Here is a 26,445-nt window from a genome sequence, read left to right as displayed (position 1 = left end):
TTGTCCATAGCCTTTGCAAGAAAATCAGGGCTCTGGCTATTGAGCACTATTCTCACATTACGCTTCACTTCTTCATCTGTTTCGAAACGATAACCTTGCAATTCAGACTTTAACACCGGAAAAAGATGCAAATCACTAGGTGCTAAATCGGGGCTGTATGGAGGGTGGGGCAGCCGTTCCCACCCCAATTCTTCAATTTTGTGTTGTGTTTGCACTGCTGAGTGGGGGCGATCGTTATCGTCAAGAAGAATGACACCAGCTGACAGGAGACCTGGTTGCTTATGTCGAATTGCGTTTTTCAGTTTATCCAATGTTTGACAATAACGGTCAGCATTAATTGTTCTTCCTCGCTCCAAAAAGTCCATCAGCAGAATGCCCTTAGCATCCATGCTTATCAACTTCTTATGACGCGAGCCCACGTTTTCCGAACAAGCATTTACTTTTCGCCCTTGAGTGCATGCTCCTTCACGTCTGATAACAAATTGATTGTTGTTCCTTGTAGACGAAGGATGGCGCTTGTCAACCATGTGCTTCTTTTTAATGGCGTTGCTTTATACAATATTTTATAGCACAGGGAAACTTATATATTGAACGTCCCTAGTATCAAAAATGATAAGTAACGGCATATTAAAACTTAACTGTGATATGAAAAGTTTTATAATAAATATATGCTATTGTAAGTGAAACGCAACATTTCTGAAACTTAAAAAAATATTTCAATAAACAATAATCGAGATGATGAAAGGACGAACAATGAACATGACAAACACAATGACACATCCATGCCTTGACTAGGGTTCGAAGCTGGAACCCCTAACTTGACATTGCCCACTCTGCCATGGAGCCACATGTTATTTAGTTATCTTATTGTTAAATGCAAATGAACATAACTATTCATGGAACAAGAATGCTCTAACCTTTAACATGCTTTGAGGTTGGCAACACTGGAGGTGATGGCCATCAGCCTGCAACCACCCACTGCCCATACACTGGGATAGAGGGAAAGACATGTATAGAGCCTGAAATGCATGTAAAATGATAGAGAGGCCTCCAATGCCCTTTTGAAGTGGCAGAAGCCAAGTACACCACTGCAATGCACTGCACGGAAAGATTATCATCTCATGCATAGGCACACAACAGAATATGCTCACTGAGAAAGTTCAGAAATATGTGGGGTTTGCTCAACTTGCCACCTAGAGAGCAGCCTCTGCTGCTTCTCATCTAGTTCTATCAGTCCTTTCACGTTCTTGTGAATGAAAAGATCAGAAAGCTGCAAAACTCCATTGTGGAGTTCTATCAGTTGCACTCTTGTTTCTGAAAACATCAGCCATTAAATGAAAATGTCGAAATCAATGAACCGATCTTTTCTCACTGCCTGGTAGTATGCATTTTCCATTCAAAATGAGTGTTGGCATACTTTCGGGAGCAAATAATGAAACATTTGGCATTTATAACCGCACCAATTGATGGAGACACTATCAAAGTTTTCTTCCATTCATTTTTCCCCATTCAAATTCCATCAAAGTCAGTCAGTTACCATTGAACAACACACTCCTCTGAAAGTCTTCTTTGGATAGTGATCCTTAGGTGTTAAAAGTCGAATCAGCATAGGCCACATTGCTTCTTTCTTTGTTGCTTTGCTTTGTGAAGTTCCCTCTGATTTTCTAAGACTCCATTGGAAAGCCTCTCTAACGTGGCCCACTTGTGCTTCTGTTTTTTCCACTTTGCAGGCACTCTGTATCCTCAAACTGTGCACATCACCGGCAAATGGAATGTGTCATTGGACAATGACAACAGACTGACTTGACCTGCTAACTTGTAAAATCTGCCTCCTAGTGGCCAAATGCATAACTACACAACACTGTCTATGACGAAAGAAAACTTTGAGTGTCTCCACCAATTGGTGTGGTTATAAAAGGCAAATGTTTCATGACCTGCTCAGAAAAAATATTTAAATCCCGACAATAATATTGAATAACCCTGTATAACATTCTCAAATTGGGACTATGACCTAGACCTACTTCTAAGATCGATATGCTGATCCAAAAATAGTACCAAATTGTTTGCCTAGTCCATACCTTTCTTTTGATATTATATGACTATATTTGGAAAACTTTGTGATTAGACCTTTTAGGTCACAATATGACCTTGCAATAAATAACCTTCAAGGTTAAAATTTTTAGTGGCATCCACAATAGTATTTCAATCTAGCATATTACAGATTGATTTAGCATTGATGCCAATTATTAATATTCCATGCAGGTAAAAGTCATAATTTTGGTCTTTGGCTGGTCTATTATTTATTGTATCATAATAAATTAAAATTTGATAATTTCATTTTTAAAAATTGTACTTAAGAAGATGTGTTACAAAAGAGTTACTCCCAGGGGTGCAGTGAGCAACGTGATCGCTCAGCTACTCGATGGCCAAGGAAGTGTTATTCGGTGAGTGTTGCTTACTTACTTGCTGAGCAAACTTTAACCTTCCTTACCACAGAATATATCATTCTTGTGTTTCCATCTTACGGAACAAAGAGTAAGAATATGGTGGCTAATGAAGAAGTATTTGTGACTATTGGCTGTGATATAGGGTAATTACAGAGAAAGTTCAAGTAACAGAAGGTAATATCATTTTCCACTATTTATAATTGTATTCAAATTAAAGTGTTGTTTATTCCAAATATACACTGTAGTTTTAGAAAGTTTGTGCAAGTGTGAAAAGGAAAATTTCAACAGTTATGTCCACATCAACCATTTCACCATTTCAATAATTAATAGCTTTTGAAAATCACTGAAATCTTGTTTAGTCAAAGCAGCCACATTGGTCACAGATCAATATTGGTTTGGTTTGATTTGGTGTTTTAAGTCCACTTTATGCACAGTAAGGCTAATCGGAACTGAACCTACAGTTTAAAGTGGGATCCGAACCACTTGTGCCTCTACCGGGTATCAAACCTGGGACCCCTTGATTACAAGGAAATGACGCTACCACTGCGCCATGGGGGAGGCCCACAGATCAATATCAAAGGCACTCATATTTGATCAATGAGCACACACAATCAAGCAAATACTCTGTCTGCTCAAGGAGTGAAAATCTTACTCATCAAGCATCACTCAGGTACTACACACACACCCAGGTATCTGAAATTGCAATGCAGATCATTGAGTATAGTGGGACAAGAAGAGAAAGACAGATGAATGAGCATAGTATCGATGAATGTTGTGAATGGAACATATGCTATACTGTAACATATGGATTAATTATATGATAAAAACTAGGGATGGGACAGATTGATCAATACTCTATCGGTATCGACCAATATAGGCGTATCAGTAAAATTACTGATTATTTTTTTTAAATCTGATATATCTATAAATATCTTATAATTTAGTGCAATATTCTGCCTTTTTGTCATAATTTTTATGGATATTCTCCATGCCTTACTTTTTTCAAAAGTAAATATCTAAATATGCAGCTACTTTTGCACTGCAGTAACCTGGGAAGAAACATTTACTAAGGAGGTCAATGAACCATTCAGGTTCTTCAGGGATCATTTGGAATTTTATATTGGAGTGGTAGAATATCAGTTATTGGTATCAGTAAATTTCATATTGGTACTCTATCGATATTGGCCAAAATTGCATATCAGCCCATTACTAATAAAAACATATCTTCTGGTTACTGGAAATGAAAACAAGAAAATATGGCAGTCTGCATGTTCCGTAATTACAATAAATGTAATTAATACTTGAAGAGAGTGTTTATTATTTTTTTTAAAAAAAAACATACAAGAGTACGAAACATGGCATCAGGCTCACGGTTTGATAGTTGAAACAAGTGGATGTGTTGAAGTACATAAGTAGAAATTTGATATTAAGTCTTCAAAAGCATTGAAATGTTTAATGTGCCAAATGTTAATTTTAGGAAGCAATTTAATAGATTATAGTGCAATATTGTTAAATTTACTATAACTTCTTTGAGAAGGAGCATAATGCCCCTGGACACTCCCCTGTAAGAAACAGTCTGATTAATGCAGAACTGGCAAATACAGAACAATTTACAGGAAATAACTTCATTCAGTATTATTATACTGCAGGAGGCCTTAGAAACAGCGTTTCGCGGGCTAACAGCAAACATCGCTCGCACACTATTGCCGATACTCTCATGTCGTCTGCTCCTCAGCCGAACAAACAGGCCGAGGTAGCAAGAGGCAGAGGTCACTCACCCTTCCAGAAGGGTGCAGCGAGCTAGCTGTGGCAACCAGGCTCGCTCATTCACGGACCTGATTGGTTCTCGCAGACACACCCCTATATTTTTGTCTGCTGCAAGCCCGCAAAGCGATCCTTTTAAGGCCTCATGGAGTATACTCAAACCACAAATTGAAATAGCTTTTCAGAATAAATCTGAATTAAAATGAACACTTGGCTGATATGTTCAAATAAAAATGTTTGCTATTGTTTGCTAGTAGAGACTTTAAGATGGAGGAAATCCTATATATTTCACTAAAACAATTGTAGCATGCTGAAAGCAACCAATGTCTCCTGGATTCAATTCACAGTCAGCAAGAGAAAAGTTCTCACCCAACAAAAGATGCAAAGCAGGGAGATATTGCTAATAGTCTACTTTGTTTCCTGGAAAAGATGTTTCCTTATGAGTGGACAAGCATTAACAGAAAAAAAATATTCAGTAATAAATAAAATCTCAAAATATAACAAAAAATGTCATTACTTTCTAGAAAACTATACCTGAAAAATGAAAAAAGCAAAATTGTAAATTGGTGCAATTATTTCATGTTGCATATTTTTATATGGAAAAGAAGCAAGGCGAATCCAGTTTATATTTAAATACAGGATTCAAGATTGAACTTGACAACACCAAGGTAGCATACTTTAAATGTAATTTAAATTATGTGATATGTAAATAATAATATAATAATAATAATAATAATAATAAAGGGTAACCTAAAACATGAGTTTCTATGACTTAAGGGGAAGATATGTAATCTTGCTCTGCCTCTCCTGAGAAAATATCCTGTGGCACTCTTATCCTCATGCATTCTCATTGCTGTGATTAATCCAAGAAGTAGAACATCAATGTAAAAGAACACAAAACCCTTTTAAAGTTCCAAATGAAAAGTTATTTTTTAAACAAATTCCAAGTCTGTTATACAACAAAATTCAAAGCCTTTGTCAAATTTCAAAATACCATCACACACTCCCTGCTTTTCTTTCACCTGTAAAATGTAATCAGTTGACTTTAATAATCATTGTGACTCCTGCAACCATACATAGTAACATAATTATATTATTACTAAGTGTGTTAAGTATATACATGTGCATATTCATATTATTTATTTTTAAGATGCACATTGTTCATATCCCCGTTTAAGGAAACTTTACTTCTCATGGGAACAAAGCAGATTCTTGTCTCCCAGATCTGACCTAAATTCCACATCTTTCTTCCAAAAGGGTTAATCTTTTGCCTGACATCTCCCACATTTACATAACAATAGTAGCGGATATTTCGGCCCAAAACTTTCACCAGCACCTACAGAGCTTGGCCAGTTTCTTGAAATTTGGCCTGCAGGACCCTGCAGTTGCAGTTTGCAGTTCAAATGGAAAGGGCCAATCTGGGCTTGTCCCCTTTATGTGGTACTTTGGGAAGAAAGGGAGCCTGTGAGAGAAGAGAGGACAACAGTTTTCGTGAACACGTACACGGACAGTATTTTGACAAGCGTTCATAGAGGACACTTTGTGGAGTAACACACGCACGCATGCAGTTTGTTGTGAGAGTTCATCGCAGTTTAGACAGTTTGTCCAGTGCCAGTGTGCTTAAGGTGCTCGCCGTGCATCAGTTCGCTGCATGTGTTAGTCTCAGGGTTGACCCGGGTGGGCCCAGACCAGTCTTTCCCATGCAGTTTTTTTTAGAAAACCTATTCGAAAAAACCATCAAAAAAACCAGTCAAAGTGTGTTTTTTTTTTCAGAAAATGTTGTAAATTATGGCTTTAAATACTTGTGAGGTTCTATAATTGTCAATTGTTTTTGGAAAACTTGTAAAGATAAAGCTTATCAGAATTTATAATACTGAAAGTAGTGAATGTAGTACAAGTCATAGTGGGTTTTTCAGGTTGTTTTCCTCAAATCATGCTAGAAATGAACATTTAACACAAATAAAAAGATCATATATCCAAGAAACAAAAAAGAAAAAGTATCACAAATTTTTAAATAAAACGTTTGCATTTATTGATGCATCATACTTGAACAAAGCTTATAATTTTGAAATGTGGGAGCACTTTGGTTACCAGTCACTTGCTTATGTGGGGGGAATCCATAGTGGCACATCATAGTTTCAACTGTGATGATTAATTGATACAAGAAATGTTTATATGTTTAAACATTACAAGGGAGAATTGAGTACATTTTTTATTGAAATATTGTTAATTGTGACATAATTAAATTCGAACACTCTTTAAATGATTTTTGTCATTTCTCATCCTAATGGGTTGCTTGCCTATGCAGTAAAATGTCATTTATGTCTGTTTAGGAGCTCTGAGGCCATGCAAGTCGTGCATCTTCATAATTACCACAATGTCAGCTTTGTGCACGAAACTTACAGCAGCATTATGTACTTGCACTATAATTTGACAAAAAAATTATCAAAATATATAGTGCATAATTTAGGAGGAGTATGAGTTAGGGTGGATGAGCAGAGAGGGATAAGTCATCTATTTAATGATGATGATAACTGCTGTAAATTTAGAATCATTTAGGTGAAATTATTTCTGCAGCTAAAAAATGTGTGAACAAAATCGAGCAATTTGTTTCAATATGGTAGATTGGTAGATGAAAAATTAATTTTCCACAAGTTGCAGGCAGGCTCTATGCTATGCTCTTAGGAGTGGAGGTAAGAGGTAAAATCACACACATTCTATTTTTGATACCGCCATAAATGCAAAGCTTTTGAGTTGCAATTTTTATAGTTGCAAGATAACTTGAAGGATTGATCTCACATTGTATTTGAGAAATATTGGCTATCATGTTTCAAGATAGTAGATGAGACTGGTTTAACATGTCTTGCGAAAACTTTAAATTATGCTTATATGACTAGGTTATATTTTCGTAGATTAAGAAACTTAAGTCTCAGCAATGTTGCGATATCACTTGAGTTTTAAGTTTTTAGTAAAAACTCTGTAATGTAGTGTGTATTTTAGGAAGGTTATGGGTAAGTCACCAATTTTGAGACCATTTACATTTGTTCAAAGTATTTCAAGATTGTAGAAAAAAAATGATTTTTCGTATGCCGAGGTAGAGTCCAAATTCTGATGACGATTTCAAAACTCTGCCTAAGCTACATTTCTGGAGATTAAGAAAGGAGACTCTTTAGAATATTACGGCTTTGCTTAAGCTATAATTTGACAATAAATGTCTTAAAATATAGTGCACGTTTGGGAAACGTTGGGAACCAAATTGGGGACACCAATGTTTTGACCATGGGAATTGCCATTACCATAGCAGCCAGATATTTTGGAAGATGTATAATGTATTCCATTTGGATTAAATCAGCCATGCAATTAAATACAGCAAATTTGTAATTTGGCATAGTTAATATACGAAGGAGGTATTTATGCTTGCTTGAAACATCCAGAAAAATAATGAGAAAACACAACTGTGACAAACTGTGAACAAACTGTATTGAAGCAGATTTAAAACATTGTGTTACATACTATTTTTGAATAATCTAATGGTCAATGGCATATGAAATAAATGAGATAAAAAACATGTTTGTAGCTGTAGCATAATTCATTCCAACATAGACACAACACTTCATTCACAAAATAATGTGTTTCATAAACTGAAGTTCAGAATGGTTTTGATTGATATGCTTTATTTTCCTTTGCTTTTTGTGCCACTTTTGGGTAATTTGCGAAGATGGAGATGAGTGATGATATGATGAAATTGATGAATGGACACTCGCAAACATCCATGCCCTGGCTGGGATTTGAACCCAGGACCCCTGGCATCATAGCACCACTTGCTTACCACTCCGCCATGGGGGCTGGCGAAGTTCAGAATGGAATATTTACTAATCGTATTAACTAAAAATGTGCTTGATCTTGAAAAACACATACTTTCACCACTGAGGTGCCAGGGGGCATGAGAGGGTGCTTGCGCAACCCTTAATTTTCTTCTGCACCCCCTACGTTTATTGAAAACACTAACATTAATATGTAATATTATGTCATGTTGTCATATTGAGCACCGAATGATGGGTACTGAAGTAAGACCGTTATTATTGAATCCAACAGGGAAGCACTGAAAGAGGTGCCGATACTTTTCAGAACTGGCGGCAGTCTCTATAAAGATCAGCGGCCAGTTTCTTTTCTTTTGTCGGCATTGTTGTTATGAATTTTTTCTTCTTTGGTTTCTTCAAGTGGTCTGTTCGTGGTTTTTAATAATTGCCTATAGCTTAATGTGATTTTTTTTTTTTCTTCTTCCTTACATTGGAGCAAAAATTTCAGCTGCATTTAAGGTATCACCAGGTCATGCTCGGGAAATTATTTAATGCGAGTTGTAACATGAAGTTTAGTTTTCTTCTTAATACGTTCTATGAATTTGTTCCATGTAATATGTCTAGTAAATGTACCATTTCAAGCTTTTTTCAAAAACTGTTAGGAAGAGGCCCAATGTTCACGATGAAATTTTACAGTTTGTTGTTGGGGATAGTATGACAGAAGGGATTTTAAAGATGACACAGTTTCTTGCTCTTCACGTTTTGTCTTGTGGCAGACGGAAGGTATAAAGTCTATGTATTTTGTACCTCCATTGGTTACATTGAAAAGGTTCAAGAATTGTGTTTTTAAGGGCGGAGGAAAAAGGTAGCAAACCTGATTGATAAAATTAAATCTGTAAGAAGTTATGATTATTGCTTTTTTTCTGGGAAGAAAGATTGATATGTTACCATGTTGTTTGTTAATGTGTTCATCATAACAATTACTCAAAATTGTGTTATGTTCATAAACGATGATGCATACACACACACACACACACACACACACACACATGCATTTCTCTTGTTTGTTTCACTGATTGATTGATTGATTTGCTTTATTTTACTCCTCTTTTCTGCCACATTTGGCTAATCGCAAAGATGAGAACAAGTGATGATATGATGAAATTGATGAAAGGACACAAAGAATACCCATGGCTAGGCTGGGATTCGAACCCAAGACTTCTGGGATAGTAAGAATTTATCTTGTTAGAATAAAATGTTATTAGTCCTCACCTATAATAAGATGCCAGTATCGAGTGCCGTTGTTGACTATCAGAAAAAAAAACACTGGTCACAACATATTTTGTACCCCCACCCCTTGGTAGTCTGATTCTTGGATAAACCAAAGTATATGCTTCCTCAATAACTATTACACCCTCCTGGAAGAATAGAATCAAAGTGTTGAAAAAAAAAAATGGAACAGATTATGTTAACATAATTGTTAAATAGTTTTTGATTCAGTCAACTATTCCCTGTCACAGTTATTTCTGGAGTAAGGGTGCGCATAGCATCAGAGAAGGGGATGAAATAGAGTGGGCAGAGCGAAGCAGAGTACATGCTGCTGTGAAGGCTGTTAACTGCAGTTGCTTGCCCCCCTCCAGGCAATCCATTTCTCTTTCCGGTGTTTATTAGTGGAGCCATCTCGTGTTACTACTTGCGCAGAGACTTGTTTTCGTTTACTTGGATAGTTGAGACAGAGTATAAAGCAATACAAATTGAATGTTACAATGCATTACTACTAGGAGAAAAAATATTTCATTTTTAATATATATATATATGTGTTTAAACATAACCTGAAAAAAAACAACAAAACCCAGTTTTGCCCAGGTTTTATCTGAAACCCCCCCCAAAAAAACTGGACAGTTTGTAACCATGTTGGATGACACTTCGTCCATAACAGTTCGTCAGTGCATTAGTCCGGTGCAGCAGTACACTAAGTGATATTTGAGTTGCCCAGAGGGACAGTGCCAGTTGGGAGTTGTGCGAGACAGGGCTGGTGGGCATGCATTATGCTGAAGACAGTGTGCATTCAAAAAGTGTCACTCAAATGACACATTTCCACAGTCACATGAAGAATAAGTTACAACTGTGGACAAGGCCAGTGTGATGATTTTGAGTCCTGGCTACTGCTGGAAGTTTGCGCAGCAACTTGTTCTTGTGAACCAGGCTAGAGTCCCGGCAGTGGGTACCACAGATAAGTGGGACCAAGATAGCAGATGTGCATCAAATGAGGAGTAGAAAACAATATAAATATCATGTAAATAAAATGTATATAGTGTATACGACATATCTCCATAAGAGCCCCTTGATCTTGATTCACTTTCCCCTGGTATCTGCGGGATTTTGTTGTGTTTAGGTTCGTGCAAACTGAGTCGGCCACATTGGTGAGAATTATTGTATGTCAGCCATATTCTCACTCAACGTGGTCTGGCTACATTGTGGCTTCCAAAAGTGAGACAGCAACTATTTGCGTGGCGTCTTGGCTTGGTCGCTTACACTCCTCAAGGATATATCGCATGTAACGTACATTATTCACAAAAATCCACATACAATCAAAGAGAACAATATTACAAAAAAAGAAATTTTTAAACTTCAAAGAAATATTGCTTACCATCATTGCAGAATTTACATCATCTCTGATAGCAGCCAATTCACATTTCTGAAATGAAACAAAATGTATATATATATTTTTTTAAAAAATAATGATTCGCAGGGATAATTAAACAAATGTTCTACATTCAAGTATTTACAAAATTATAAGTTTAAATGATAAATTATAAGCTGTGGTAGCTCAGTCATTAAGGCATCTCCCCAGTAAATGAGAACCAGGATTTTTTTCTTTTCAAGCAGCTCCAGTGCCCACCCAGTATTGAATAGTGGGTAAATGGAGGAAACTATGAAGCAGGGGGGGGGTAAAGGCACCATAGCCATGGTTCTGATCACATCATCTAAATCATGGATTATTGTAATCCCTAAAGGTGAATAAATAAATGAAATCAAATCCACACCTTCAACCATGATCAAGAAAGTGTAGGTCCCTAATTCCATACCCCATATACACCTTCATGGCATGGCGCAACACACAGGGGAGAAATTATCAGTAGGTTGTCATGCATAAAGGGACTCTGGGGTCCATCAAGCCTCAACTAAATGGGTACCTTGAAGCAACCCTGGGGAAAAGGTGGCCAGAGCATGTTGCTGCTCACATCACCTCCAACATGACCAAGATCAATAGAATGTGTGTGGTCTTATACCTTCCCCCCCCCTCCATCCCCCTATACATGCTTCATAGCATTGCACGGACAACAAATTTCTAAGTGAGGTGAGTGTACAAAAACATTCAGACCCTGGCCAGGATTCGAACCTGGAACCTTCCATGGGCCTGTTCCGAAAGTTGCACGAGTTATGGTCAATAAGTGCTTCCGTGCGTTTTGTGAGGTTTATTATGCTGTCCCAAAAGTCGCATTCCGTGCATCTCTGAAAGAACGAGATTCACTAAATACAGGGGCCAGGAGGTTGGTTTGTTCGGTGAGAATTGTCTGCTGCCCGCAGACAACGCGTGTGCATGATGGCTTCAAACTGCTCTAGTTCGGAAAATGTATTATATTTTTAACATAGAGCAATATGAAGCAACATGCACAAGCTGAGTGTGCCTTAACTCTTCCTACAATGTGATTAAAATGAGTAACAGTGCTCGAAGCAGAGTTTATTTCTGCTAGTAGCACATGCCTTCTGCTGGACGCCATGCAGCAAATTTCTATAAACATAAAGCTGTGCCTGCGCTTTCGTCTAGAGCAACCCAGAAGTCTGTAAAATAACTGGTTTCACCAGGTTCACGAGGCCAGTTACTTTCGTTCGATTCGTTAGTTTCGTTAAGACCTTCGGAACGCACCCCATATTTATTGTAATTTCATTGTACACAAGCCACAGCAAATCAGTCATATCATGAAATATATTTGTTCTGTGCCAAACCGACAGCAAACAGCCTCTCACAACAGAAAATGGCTATAAATTAACAATTAAGTTAATATGATGAATGTGAACCTCTCTCATCGCAAGTTTGTTGAGAAATTTTCCTAACATTTGTAGGAGATGTTCATAATGGCATAATTGATGAGTGTAGTTACAATTCCATAAGTGACGGAATGTGTCTAACACGTGTAGCTATTCAACATTGTTCATGAAGACGTGTTTGGCAATTTCAAAAGTTTAATAGGTCTTTTAAAGAACCATGTGAACTTTGTTTCTAAGAAATCACTTCTGGTTTTTAGAATGGTTTTAGAAGGAACATCTACAGGAAACCCGATTACCAGCAAGAAAGCATCCTTTGCAGAACAAGAAAAAATTGCAGCCCTGACTTTTGCATAGTTAGTTAAATGCGTTAAGAGTGAAGGGCAACTAGCTGCTTAATTGAGCCGTCACAATGTAGATCAAGGAACACTTCTACCTCTGTACTTAGGATTGACATTTAACAACCAAAAGGAGGAGAAAAAAAAACAGGCCTTATTCTTAAGAAAATATCAAATTAGATTGAAAATAATTTATTGATAACAAATCATCAAGGAGCAATATTAAGTAGGTAAAACTAATAATATGTGCAAGCATACAGCAACTTATAGTTAAATTTTAGAAACTATTTTAAGCAACCTTGAACATAGTGTTGCATGGATATCGCATTGGGAATAAAACATTAAAATTCTGACTAAGGCAAACTTTAAAAAAATATACATAAAAATATAACGTTTCCACCCTCTTTTTTGATACTATAAAAGTTTGCTTTGGTCAGCATTTTCATGTTTTATTAACATGGAAACAAGGCTTAACAGTGTTACGCATTGGGAAGTGGATGGGACAGGAAATAAGGAAAATATTCATAATTTGAACTTTATTAAAAAACAATTGAATTTACAGAAAACTGTGTAAAAATGCAATTTTAGATAAAAAAAACTATTCCTTTAAATGACTTATTTCATTAAAATCCGTTCAGTAGTTTCTGAGATATTAAACATCTAACAAGCTGCTTGGTGGCCATTTTGATGACGTCACTGCACGTGACAATGATTTCTGAGATTGTCTCCCAGCTGATTTATAGTCTTTGATATGTATTTCATCAAACCCTAAAGTTTGGTGCTGGAATCCAGAATTAAAATATTTTGGGAACTTATTCACTGCACTATAAACATTTATTTAAGAATTAATACTTACAGTCAAGGATACCTTCTGGATCTCCTCTGCCGCATCCTGCTTGTGCACTTTGTCCTAAATTGAGTGAGCAAGAAAGGAGGAATATTTATTATATAAACACTTAAATAAGATGTATTACATTTATGATACAGTTGGTGATGTTAAGAGTATATGGTGTTAAGAGTATATGGTGTTAAGAGTATATGGTGTTTCTTTATGGAGCTCAATGACTGGTTTCGTCGTGCTGGCCACATGTCCCCTGTAATTGGTTCTGCTGAGGCCTGGGCAAATTCAAAACAATTTCAGGATTTAAAATGTGATTTCAGTTTTTCAATTTTAAATACAACTAAATAAGTGATAATTTCGATATATGGGTTTCTAAAATAGTCTTATAATACAGATCAAAATGCAGTACAACAAGCATATAAAAATTAGTTGTTTACTGACTCCCTTCTGAAACATTATCTTGTGATGTAATATTGTTGCATTGTATATTTTGTAACTGACCTTACAGCCTCTACGATGGCACAGTGGTAGCATCATCTCCTTGTAATCAAGGGGTCCCGGGTTCAATACCCAGTGGAGACACATAGTGGTTTGGATCCAACTTTAAACCATAGGCCCAGCCCTGATTAGCCTTATGGCTTCCCCGATGGTGCAGTGGTAGCATCATCACCTTGTAATCAAGGGGTCTCGGGTTCGATTTTTGGAGGGCCATAGTGTTTCGGATCACACTTTAAACTGTAGATCCAGTCCAGATTAGCCTTACTGTGAATAAAGTGGACTTAAAACACCAAATCAATCCAATATGATTAGCCTTACTGTGCATAAATTGGACTTAAAACAACAACAACAACAACAACTGACCTTATATTTCCTTGTTGAAAAAAAATGTATATGTAGTATGTCAAAATTAAAGAAAAAAAACACTAAATATGCTGATGAAATTTGTGTATATTTCAGTAAAAAACCCTTGACACATGATGTTTCAACTCTCTGTCAGGGTGTTCCTGAAACTCAGAACCAAACTACTATCTGATTAAAACCTATGGATACTTGAGTTTGGACTCCAAACTTGTGGCCCGATCATGATGTGAGAAGACATAAAATTCATTCCATAAGAAATCAACACAGCTCCTAACCTGACCATCTCAGATTTGCATGAAATTTGGGGAGTTGAAACTATGCATTTTATTTTTATTCACAGGTAGGCTTATTACATATCACTGAAAAGCTTGTTCCATTCCCTGTACAATAAACATTATTTCAGCTTCCTAGGTCAAATAGGAGCAGAGTTACAGCACATTTAATACAGCTCAACAAGCTCAGAAAGGGCAATTTCTGCGAACTTTGACCTTGAATAATTTTACAATTACAAGACAAATGAGACTCAAAATTTTCATAGTTACAGTGGAACCCCGATTTTACGTTCCCGGATTTTACATTTTCCCACATTATACATTAAATTTGCTGGTCCCAACATAGTAAAATGTTAAGAAATTTTCCTTGATTTTACATTTTCCCGTATTTTAAATTTCTTCAGCTTGGCCCCTTGAAGAAAGTAAAATCGAGGTTTCACTGTACTAAGTTCCATGCATAGTTTCAACTCCCCAAATTTCATGAAAATCTGAGATGGTCAGGGTGAAAATTGCACATATCCGTGTTGATTTGGCATGGAATGAGTCATAACCGAAATAATCTTAAATATGCTATACTTTTTTTAAAAAATATCAAATCCAAACTATGAATCTTTAAATACAACCTCTATTATTTTTTTTATGAGTCTTTTTGTCTCCTTATTTAAAAACATGCAGGTTCTAATTTTCACAAACCATGGCATATGAAGAAAAAATCAAATGATGCACATAAAATGTTTGTGGTTGGAAGTGCAGAGAGCATCAAACATTTTATGCGCATCATTTGATTTTTTCTTTGTATGTTATGGTTCCCCCTAACAAATAACTAGGGCTGAGCCGTTACCGATGCGTCAGTATCAGCCGATACCAGTAATATTGATATTGGAAAGTATGGGTTGGAATTTATTTGCTGATACCATCCGATATCTCCCACCATATTCATCTTTCATGGGCTAGGAAAAACTGCTGTGGGTCACTTTCGCGGGGTGTAATTATCCTGAAAAGTATGCAAAATTCAAAGTTCATTTTTATTTTACACCAGTTTTGTATGAAAAAATTAATTTCTTTATAACATAACATGCAATTTAATATTCTGTTGTAATTGTCGAACATTTTAAAGCAAAACTCTTTGTAAATTGATTAGGGCTGAGCCGATACTGGCGGTATCGGCATCGGTGAGTGACGGTTGATTTCTTTTACCAATACCATCCGATACCAAAGACTTTTAGTGGCTAGAAGAGCTGGCAAAGCAACAGCTCATCTCAACATTTGTCCTTTTTAAAAGTTCGTTCACCCTACCTTGTGACAGATTGGGAGACCAGCACAGTAATTTCCATACATTTTCCTGGAAACACTGGATAAAACCCCACACTCCCGGGATGCAGATGGCAAGATCAAAGGCATGGGTAAGTGAAAGCTGAACCCAAACGTGACTATGAAGGCATGTAACTGCTTAGTTAACGCTGTGAAAAATAAACCATTCAGTGCCAATTTTTGCTCCAAGCTCATGGTGGTAAGATATGTGTATGTTTTAACCCCCCTACAGTACTAATGCTGGGTCAGGCAGTTGCGGAGTTCTTGGAAAAGAGGGATGAAGGTCACTGTGAAATTAGCTTTGTTTTATGTATGTTCAAGCACGAAGGGAATTCAGCAATTTATACTTATCCTCTTCACTTCTGTCTTTCGTGTGACTGCCGGTATCGGCCAATGAGGGTTATTTATTTCCTCCGAAAGCCGGCCCCCATGGCAGAGTGGTTACAATACCACATCGTGCTATGATGCCAGGATTCGAATCCCAGCCTGGGCATAGATGTTTGGGAGTGTCCATTCATCAATTTCATCACATCATCACCCATCCCAATCTTCGCAAATTAGTGGCACAAGAAGCAAACTGAAATATAGCAAATCAATCAATCAATAATTTCTGTCGAGATTAGATTGGGAACATACGGCTACATTTTAAAGTGGGACCCAAACAACTATGTGCCTTCACAGAGTATCGGACCCACGATCTATTGATTACAAGGTGACGGCGACACCATCGGAGAGGCCCCTCTAAATATTTATGTACACCACTACTTACAATAATGTACATAAAATATTTATCAGGAACTGTTATGTAATAACAATATTTTTTAGTCAAGATAGAAAGAACAAAATAGTATTTCCTCCGTTTCTTAGTCTGTGGTTACATACAACAATACTCTATACACATCAGAGAAGTTAAGTACTAATTAATTAATTTTCATATTATTACAAATAATTATATTAACGTATTAAATAGAAACAATTTTTTTATTATATTTCTGAGACACTTGGCTCGGACTGGCTCCCCAAATTATATATTTCTAAATAGGTGCCTAGTGCTGTGACGAGTTAGTATGATGAAGTAACTAGCCTTTGTTATTTCATACTGGAATTATACAAGTATCGGTATCAGCATCGGTATCGGTGGGTATCGGTCATGGTATCTGCTCAGCTCTAAAATTGATTTATATAATTTGAGTGGAATACTTACACACCAATGTTAATCAATATTTTGAAGAACTTTTAATCATTAGAATTTTTAAGTATCAGTATCGGTATCGCTTCAAACTGGTATTGGCTCTGCCCTACAAATAACATTCTCGTTTTCTCTACAAAAAGGTAAATACATACCATGTAATTCTTGACTTGGCATGATAGATCTAATGCAATTCTGAAGTTTTGCATGCTGTACAGAAGATCCTTGCTGTGCTTCGATATGTTCTCACTACAATTTTGGAAATGATTCACATATGAACGGAGAGTACGCTTATTCATCCAAGACGTGTTCATAAGAGTAGCCACTTGCTGAAAAGAAAAGAAAAATCTATATAATACATTATAAATAATTAAAATATATAAATATTATAAATGATATAAAATGGGATTGCTGCCATCTGGAAGACAAAACTTTAGCATTTACTCTGGTAACGGTGTTCAGTCGAGATAGAGTCGTGGACTGGTGAACAACGTGCATTCGCTGTGAAGACATTTTACAAAACAACGATCTTGCCCTTATCAACGATCTGATTATGAGTGATGAAGCCAATTTTCATTTTTCAGGCTTTGTAAACAAGCAAAGCTTTCGATATGGGTCACATGAGAATCCTCAAAGGGTCTATGAAAAGTCACTTCACAGTGAGAAAGTGACAGTAGTGGATGCAAAATAGGGGATACCTGGGTGATGTCATTTTCAAGTAATTGGGCATTCTGTGCCGTGACATGTATGTGCACGATGTTTCTAAGCATTCATCACAATTGTAAGTATTGTGCTTTCATTTTGTATTTATTACCATGAATAAATTTGTATCTCTGGTGGTGCTTTTAAATTCACCCATTTCACTGCCACACCCTATATAAGGAGTATGATAAGCTGTCTGCACACATAGTACTTGTTTCTGTCATGGCAAAAAGGGATGATTATCAGCTTTTGGGCCAAGAGTGGTAGTATTTCTGAAACAACTAAGTTTGTGAACTGTGCACATGCTGCTGTGGTGAAAGTGTATTGTGAGTGGACAAATGGCACCATTGCAAATAACCAATGGGGAAACTGCGGAGCATCACATACCATTGATGTGAGAGGCGATCGTTGGCAATGAAGCTGCATGAGGGCTGACTGACATGTTACAGTGAAGCAGTTCATCATCAAAATGAACCAGGGGGCTATTAGACGTGTGTGTAAAATGACAGTTCAGCGAACCCTGCTATGTATGGGCTCTGAAGCAAATGGGTTGCCACTGCAACAATGATAATGAAGAGCAGCAGAAGAGGTTTAAATTTGCACAACAATATCAGAATTTGGCCTCTGCTCATAGGGAAAGGTTGCCTCCTACTATGAGGCCCATTCTTTGCTTCATCGAATGGATGTACATATGCATGTAAGGTGGTATCCATTGCTGAAAGAACAGAAGCTGGTGCAGCAGTGTTATGACCTGGGAATCTGGGGGATGTTTCCGTGGCATTCTCTGAGACCACTTATCCATGTGGAAGGGATATTCAATCAATTTGGTTATGAATCCAACCTTGCCGATCATACACATCCATACATGCTGATTGTTATCCCTGAAAAGGATGGGATCTTCCAGCAAGACAATGCAAGATGTCCAACAGTAGTTTCAAGAGAACAACCAAGACTTCCAAGTACTTCCCTGGCCCCCTAATTCTCTGGACTTGAAAGCCTCTGTGGGACCACCTCGATGGTCATGTTCGCTCTATGCATCCTCCACCACACACCCTCCAGCAGCTGTGGTATGCACTGCAGGAAGCATGGCTCCGATACCTGTGACAACTTAGCTGCACCTTCGATTCACTCCCAGCCCCTCTAGCAACTATCTGTGCTGACCCTGTGGTTACTCTGGATATTAGCTGGTGGTCATAATAATGTGACTCGACTGTGTAGATCATCTGTAGGAAGGTGATGAAAGCGGAAAATTATGAAGTTCATGATGTCATCAAGTATTTGAAAATTAAAACCTTAAAATGGAAGAAATTCATGAGGACATGGTACAAACTTTAGCACAATCTACTCCATCATATTCTATTGTCACTACTTGGTATTGGTACTGTGAGTTTGAATGTGGCAGAGTCATGAAGATTCCCATGCAGGTGGCCTGCCAGTGACATAGACCAGTCAAGAAAACATTGACAAGATTCAATACATGGTAAAGGCAGACAGACGAGTCAACATCACATATTTAGTGGAGTGTACAGGGTTATCAACAGGCACAGTGCATAATATACAACATTTGTATGAGGGAGAATCGAAAAGTCTTATCGCCTAATTTTTTTCTAGCTTGTTATAACTGTTATTACAAAAGCGAGATATATATATACAAGCGATGCAGTAGGCTTTTCTTGGTATGGCCCTATTGTAACATCCGATTTCTTCCACAGCACGGCGCTGTTATCAGTTGGCAAAGATGGCTGGAGTGCTCAGGAAGTCCATGCAATATGAGCAGCGAAGCGTTATTCGTTTTTTATGGTGCGAAGGACAAACAGCCACAGATATCTACAGGGAAATGGAGCCAGTGAATGGGAACAAGTGTTTGGTATTAAGCACCACCTCCTCCCACCTCCCCCACCACCCCCCCTTGGACTTGGAAAATGATTAATTGATTGAATTGCTTTATTTTACTTTGCTTCTTGTGCCACTTTTGGCTAATTTGCAAAGATGAGGATGAGTGATGATATGATGAAATTGATGAATGGACACTCACAAATCTTCCATGCCCAGGCCAGGATTCGAACCCAGGACCCCTGGCATTGTAGCATGATGTGCTAACCACTCTGCCACCGGGGGACTCTTGGAAAATGAGTCAACAAAAAATTATGTATTTCACACATATAATGATTGATTGATTGATTTGTTGTTTAAGTCCACTTTATGCACATAAAAGCTAAAAGGGACTGGACCTACAGTTTAAAGTGGGATCCGAACCACTATGTGCCTCCACCAGGTATTGAACCTGGGACCCCTTGATTACAAGGCAACAACGTTACCACTACACCTTTGGGTTCACACATATAATTTCATTTCAGCCACAATAATATGTGTTACTTATTGCATGAACATGATAAATTCGAACCAAAGAAATGTTTTTTGAAGGAAATTAAGGTACCTTGTTTCTTAAAACTTATTATTGATCGCTGAGGTGACTTTGTAATAAATGTAGGAAAGTAATTATTTTTTTACTTTGCTATGGAATTGAAGAAGAGTAGTAAAACCTGAAAGAGTTGTTCCACTAAATGAAAGCAACGATGAAAAACCAACTTTTTTGTTACAACTGATAAAGCAATGGTGTTAAGCATATCAATGTTGGTAGAGATCATGTTGAATAATAACAATGGTTTTCAAGTCAGTTTCTCAGTATTTTTTTGATAAATGTTTATGGCCTACTTACTGACTTAACTATGAAAAATGCTATGTGATTTCTATGGTGAAAAACAACTGTTTATAACGTGGAAAAAAACAATGTGTTCTTAGTTTTACCTATGGACTAAATTAGGCAGTGCAGTCAAAGTAATTAGGCAGTGCAGTCAAGTAATTAGGCAGTGCAGTCAAAGTAATTCGTAAGATTTTCACTTCCAGTCCAAGACTTTGAGACTGAACTGTGTGACCATTCTCAAATTTGGTAGCGGTGGAGTAATGGTCTGGTCAGCAATTTTTGCTGATTTGGGCTTATGGCCTTAGTTATAATAAATGGGTCAGTGTTCGCTGATGTGTACCAAAACATTTTAGACAATACCATGCTTTCCACACAGTTTGGAAAAGGCCCTTTCTATATCAACAAAATAATACTCTTGCTTAAACAGCAAGGTTAATTGAGTCGTAATCTGTAGAAAATTGGGAGAAAAACTGAAACAATGTTTTTTGAAGGGAACTTGGGTACATTGTTTCTTAAACCTTATTATTGATTGCTGAGGTGACTTTGTAATAAATATAGGGTAAGATATTTTTGTTTTTTCTTTGCTATGCAATTGAAGAAGAGTAGTAAAACCTGGAAGAGTTGTTCTACTAATGCCGATTATTTTGTTTCCAATTTTAATCCACACTCAATGAACTTGGTTTAAAGATGTACATTGCACTAACGAAAACAACAATCATGAGATTCCGTTGAATTGTGTGATTAAAGTCACAACATGGAAGAGAAAAGAGTAATCAAACATTTCGACAAGAGCAAGGATGTAATAGATTAAAAGAAACTGACAGCACAACAGAAAAGAAAGTGAAAACATGGATCTTCTTCAACTGACCTAAAAAAACCAAACATGTTATGAAAACATGAAGAAAAGATTAAGAAACATGCTGGCAGAAGTAAAAAAAATGAAATGTACAAAACATCGTATGATTTATTTTGGTGATGACGTGCTGCAATATATTACATTAACCACAGGTAAGGAGGCCTAAATGAGGTGCTCACACTTCCACAAATTTCTAACAACTTAATGCACACATTTCAGAGTCCGGGGTAGAAAATATTCTGAAATATTATGTTTTGTACCATACAATCTCAAATTAATTTGTGCAGTTTTTGCGCAATTCGCAAATTGTCACCACTGTACAGAACAATCAACACCTCGTGCATTTGCACGTCCTTGATTTAACTTTCCACCAAATTTTTATTTAAAATCAACTGCCTGTAGTCAATACATCAGTATTGTAAACCAAGTTGAGACACCAAAACAGCAGCAAATGGCTGATCAGAAGATGAACTTATTTCGATGTTTCTTGGCTGAGATTAAGTGTTGAACTGTCTTTGTGCAATGGAATTTTCCAGTGCTCTTTTCCCGATCCAATCTTAAATTCTGATATTTGTTGCTGCACACAGCAATCAATCAACAACCACACGTTAACTATTCACCATGCGACAAGAAGAATGAAAACAAATTCTGCCAGCAGTTTACTAGAACTTAGTGGTAAGCAGTAAAAACAGCAAAGGGATGTTCAACATCCTATTCATAAGATACTGGTGGCTTGGGGTGAGTCAAAAGTCACAGAACACCATTTTAAAATAATCTGAAAAATGACACTTACCTCTTGACATAAACTATCCGCTTCACTTTCCTGTGGAGCTTCATTATCAACCTGGACAGGTAGTTGTTGTTGCTGCAATGAACAAGTTACAGCAATAAATATACATGTCACACACATACAAGTAAATTTGTGTTGTCACACACATACAAGTAAATTTGTGTTGATTACATTATCAAAATTTGACATGCAAATCTAGAATATGCTCAGTCTAGGATGACCATAAAATTTTGACATCCCAAGGAAGTCAGTTTACCTCCCCCTTCCTAAAAAAAATTGGTTAAGCCTTTTTATAAAGTTGTTGTTATTATTATTTATTTATTTATTTGAAAATTCCTGAATACAGAAAAATCCATTTTACATCAGGATATCAATCGGAAAAGAAATAAACAAAATAATGAGATGGACACATACACACACATATACGTATGTAACAACAATAATAACAACTAAGGCAAAAATAATATTATTTACTCTTCAGTTGCTTTCTGCATGCCGTTCTGTAAGTCTGTTTAGATAAATGGAAGCCTGGAGCATCTTTAATGAGTTGCAAATTGTTTGTAGCCTGTAGAGAAGTGATCTTTGTTCTAAAGATAGCCTTGAAGATTTAATGTAAAAGAAGGTTCCATTTACTGTTGGGACGTGGGATTCTGATATTACGAAGTGGCAAGACTTCACTGGTGAAAAGTTGTCCATTAATGATTCTGAAAAGTAGTGTTAAATCTGATAGTTGACGGCGAAGAGAAAGGTCATGAATTTGTAGAGTGGATAGAATTTATTGCTTGGAGAAGTTTCCAAGGGTTGGGCACCTATGTTTGACTATTCTCACGAAGAAACTTACTACTTTGTTTGTTTTCTTTATATTGCTTTCACATGCCATTGACCAAATACAGGAACCATATTCAAGGATAGGAGCAACACACATTGTAAAGTAGGTTTTTAGGGCAGAAACGTGTGTTATGTCTGTAAATCTGTAGGTTAATCCAAGCATTTTGATCGCTTTCGAAGTTATGTAGTCTATGTGATGGTTGAAAGTCAGTTTGCTATCAAAAATGACACCAAGATCCTGGTGCTGTCGTACGAATGGGATAACCTGGTTGCATAGCTTGTAGGATGGCGCTGTGCTATTGTATTTTAGGGTAAACCTCATGACAACAGATTTTTCCGGATTTAATTTGAGGTCCCAGTCTTGACACCAGCGTTCAATATGTTTGCGATTGTCTTGGATATAGAATGTGTCCTGAAGTGAGGTAATGTTTTTGAAATAATTTTCACTCATCAGCATACAATAATACTGAAAATTTGTAATAAATATATTTGTGAATGTCATCCATGAAGAAAAACACAGGGGTGCCAGAGAACTTCCTTGGAGCACACCAGAAACTACAGGAAGCCACGAAGAAGAGCAACCAGATATGATAACCTTTTGCTTTCTATTGTGCAAGTAAGATGAAAGTAGTTTGAGAAGAGTTTCGTGAATATTAAATCTATTTGAAAATTTGTGGATGAGTTGCATATATGTATATGTGTGTGTGTGTGTGTGTGTGTGTGTGTGTGTGTGTGTGTGTGTATGTGTGTGTGTGTGTGTGTGTGTGTGTGTGTGTGTGTGTGTGTGTGCGCGCGCGCGCCGTCCTCGGATCGTCTCGACAATATATTCAAGCATCCCAATGCTTTCTCAGTCTGTGGTTCTTTTCCCAGGCGTGACTCGGAACGTAGGTCTGGTGCTGGTAGCGATATACACACTCACACAAATGTCCCTATATTAACGGTCTGTAGGCATAAGTAACACATCTCGGATTTCACACTCCGCTCTCCTCAAGGTCACGAAAGCCCGACAAGGGTCCGGGGCAAGAGGGGGTGAAGTCCTCGGACTCACTGTCGCGTGCTCGTCACAGTACTTCTCTACCGCCCCCACCTCCTTTCCACGCAGGGGACAAAGACCTCCCAGGGTGCACCGTGGACATGTGTTTACTATAACTCCCCCTCGGTTCTGGGAAGAAAGTTTCCACTGAGTCTATGCCCTTTCACGTTTGCCTTTTGGTCATGTCGACGAAACCACTAAGAATGAGAATTTTCCAGTTTTACTTCTTTTTGTAATCTGTACCATGATTTTTAAAATCATTTTCCCTTTTATACCCTTCTTTGTTTTTCTTTGCTTTTCACTCAAACGCATCTGAATTATTCAATTGGATGACACACCAAAGAGGACAAAAACATTCATAACTTACCAGTGGTTTCAACGCTTGATTCGTAGCTCATTAGGGGCGTAACTGCAGGGTGGATGGAATGACAAGAGTCAGAGGTCGTGATATGAAGTGAGCCAACCCGCTTTTCTCTCGCTATTTATGTTTCTTTCTTCCCTCCCTTCCTTCCAATAAACCATTTTTAATCATTCAATTAAATACATAGCGCATGAGTTCTAATATCTTACAGAGGAAAATCACTTTCCTTCATCCAGTTTTCCGGAAAAATGAAATTAATTAATATAATCTATTTTTTGATATATTATATTTTCAGTAATGTATTTTTCATATGCGTGGCATAGAAATCAATTCAGAACATCTCTTTTACACGTAAATTATAGTGTAGAAAATTCAACGATCTTTCAATTTGCGAACAAGACGCATGGGCGGTAAATTGTACAAATCAATTGGGGATCTATCTTGAAACATTGGCAGGGGTCTCTACGTTTGTAGTTAAGCCTCTGTAGCTCGTACACTGTACACTTCCATTCCTTCGTGTTCTATATGGCTTTCGTGTTTAGGACTTAATTGTTCTTACGATTCTGCCGACAAATCAGGAAGCCAACAGCATATATTTTTAGTAATTCTAAAAATTACGCCATACTGTGACAGTAGAAGCTAAACAAGTTTCAGCAGCATTTACAAGGTAAACGCGATACTCCACAGGCCTTTATCAATCGGAAATATCAATATATAACTCTCATTTCAGATAGACAGACGAGCAGGTCGATATATTATATCCTATTGTAGAAAGTGATACTATTTTTAGTCCATAGAATTTTATCTCTGTATCTGTATGTGATTCCGTTATTTACCTGAAAGAAGGATCGGGCGTGCCAACGAGGACATCTTATCTAATGAAGATTATCAAGTTTCAATCGAGAATATATATATAATGCATCATGTTCGTGTTCAGGAGGTGTTTCAGTATTCTAAATTTCAAAATCAGAAAACGAATAGTTTCAAACGTTAAAAATAAAAAATGACAGTTGTTTATTTTCGGGGGGGGTGTCATCGGCCTTGGTGAGCGGGTAGAGGAGCACCTACACGACTGCTACACGAAAGGTGAGAGAGAAATGTTATAGGAGAGTTAAGCTGCATTGTGTTCTCCAAATACGCAACTATAACATACTAACTGAAATATTAATATTTGTTCGAAACCATGTGTAAAGATCAGCGCTCGTACTGGAAATTGTTAGGTGAGAGAAGTTGTTCTAGCCTTGGGGGTATCTTTGCATAAAATATTCTATTGAGGAGGAATACAACTCTCCGAATACCCAACTTAGAGCATTGGTAAAGATATAATAGCAAATACATTTATATTTATATACGTATATGGATATACACTAACACAGGGTGTCGTTGTGAAACACCGACATCCTTCCACAGCATGTAAACGACATCAATGTGAACGAAATTTTTTCGATAACATTTTGTTCGTTGAGGTCTCATTTTGACAGTACGAGCCCTCAAAATATACCACTTTTATCCTGTGTGCTTACAGCCATGAATCACATGCCGATGCCACTAACATTTTTTTCTATTGTAAAACGACAAAATTTTTAATACGCTACTGACAGACAAGGAAGGATAGCCTCCAGGATATGAATATCTCTTAATAAAACTTAGAAAATTTGTAACGTAAAGGTATCAAACACGTTAAGCAACGTACGTGAATTGAACGAAATTTAAAATCAGGAATGTCGTTCTGTCAGATTCTCTGCTACCATGATAGGCCAGTCAACAAGGGGGTCCAATAAGGAAAAAAAAAAAAAAAACAGGGAAAGGTGGAACAAATTTTATTATCTTCATAAAATGGTTCAAAATGGTTCTTAACAATATATTAATTTTGCACGCCTGTACCACCCCAGATTTGGCCACCATCTTCGAAGTTGGCCCCCAAAATAAGTTTTTTTTCCAAATATCTAACTTGGAAAGCATTTTACAGCAGAAGACGTTATAACAAAAATTAATCTACATACAATTCTCTAGAAAAAGGTTCTGTGCATTTTTCTTCTAGGATGCACCGTTTGGGTGCTAGATGAGCGAGAAATTTTAAGTCCTTTTTCAGCCCCGATTTGGAAGTGCGGAGCTCATGGAAACATGTTTTACATGAAGTTTTGGTAATTCTCTTCTATAAAACTAGATTTTTTACATTTGTTCTTTCTCATAGAACGTCATTTATTGGTTCAATTGCTTTTATCACTGCATGCAGTACTTACAGGTTATAGTTTAGCGTCCCTGAGTACAGGAGATAATATATTTTGTCAAAAATAG

The 26,445-nt window shown here is 37.1% G+C and overlaps 1 protein-coding gene across 1 annotated transcript in view; it reads right to left on the bottom strand.

Moving 5' to 3' along the window:
* LOC145982326 (uncharacterized) overlaps positions 1–26,445 on the bottom strand; it is a 93,963-nt gene that overhangs the window by 18,030 nt on the left and 49,488 nt on the right. Inside the window, exons 4-7 of the mRNA XM_083115887.1 lie at positions 21,929–22,000; positions 17,029–17,202; positions 13,256–13,309; positions 10,662–10,709 (exon numbers count right to left, since the gene is read on the bottom strand). Of these exons, the coding sequence (XP_082972013.1) occupies positions 10,662–10,709; positions 13,256–13,309; positions 17,029–17,202; positions 21,929–22,000 (348 nt within the window). The remainder of the gene's footprint in view (positions 1–10,661; positions 10,710–13,255; positions 13,310–17,028; positions 17,203–21,928; positions 22,001–26,445) is intronic.

This window comes from Lepisma saccharinum, unplaced genomic scaffold (assembly GCF_977018435.1).
Source record: "Lepisma saccharinum unplaced genomic scaffold, izLepSacc3.1 HAP1_SCAFFOLD_117, whole genome shotgun sequence".
NCBI classification, from domain to species: domain Eukaryota; kingdom Metazoa; phylum Arthropoda; class Insecta; order Zygentoma; family Lepismatidae; genus Lepisma; species Lepisma saccharinum.
The sequence above is the reverse complement of the archived record's forward strand: the minus strand, read 5'-3'. Positions and strand labels throughout refer to the sequence as shown.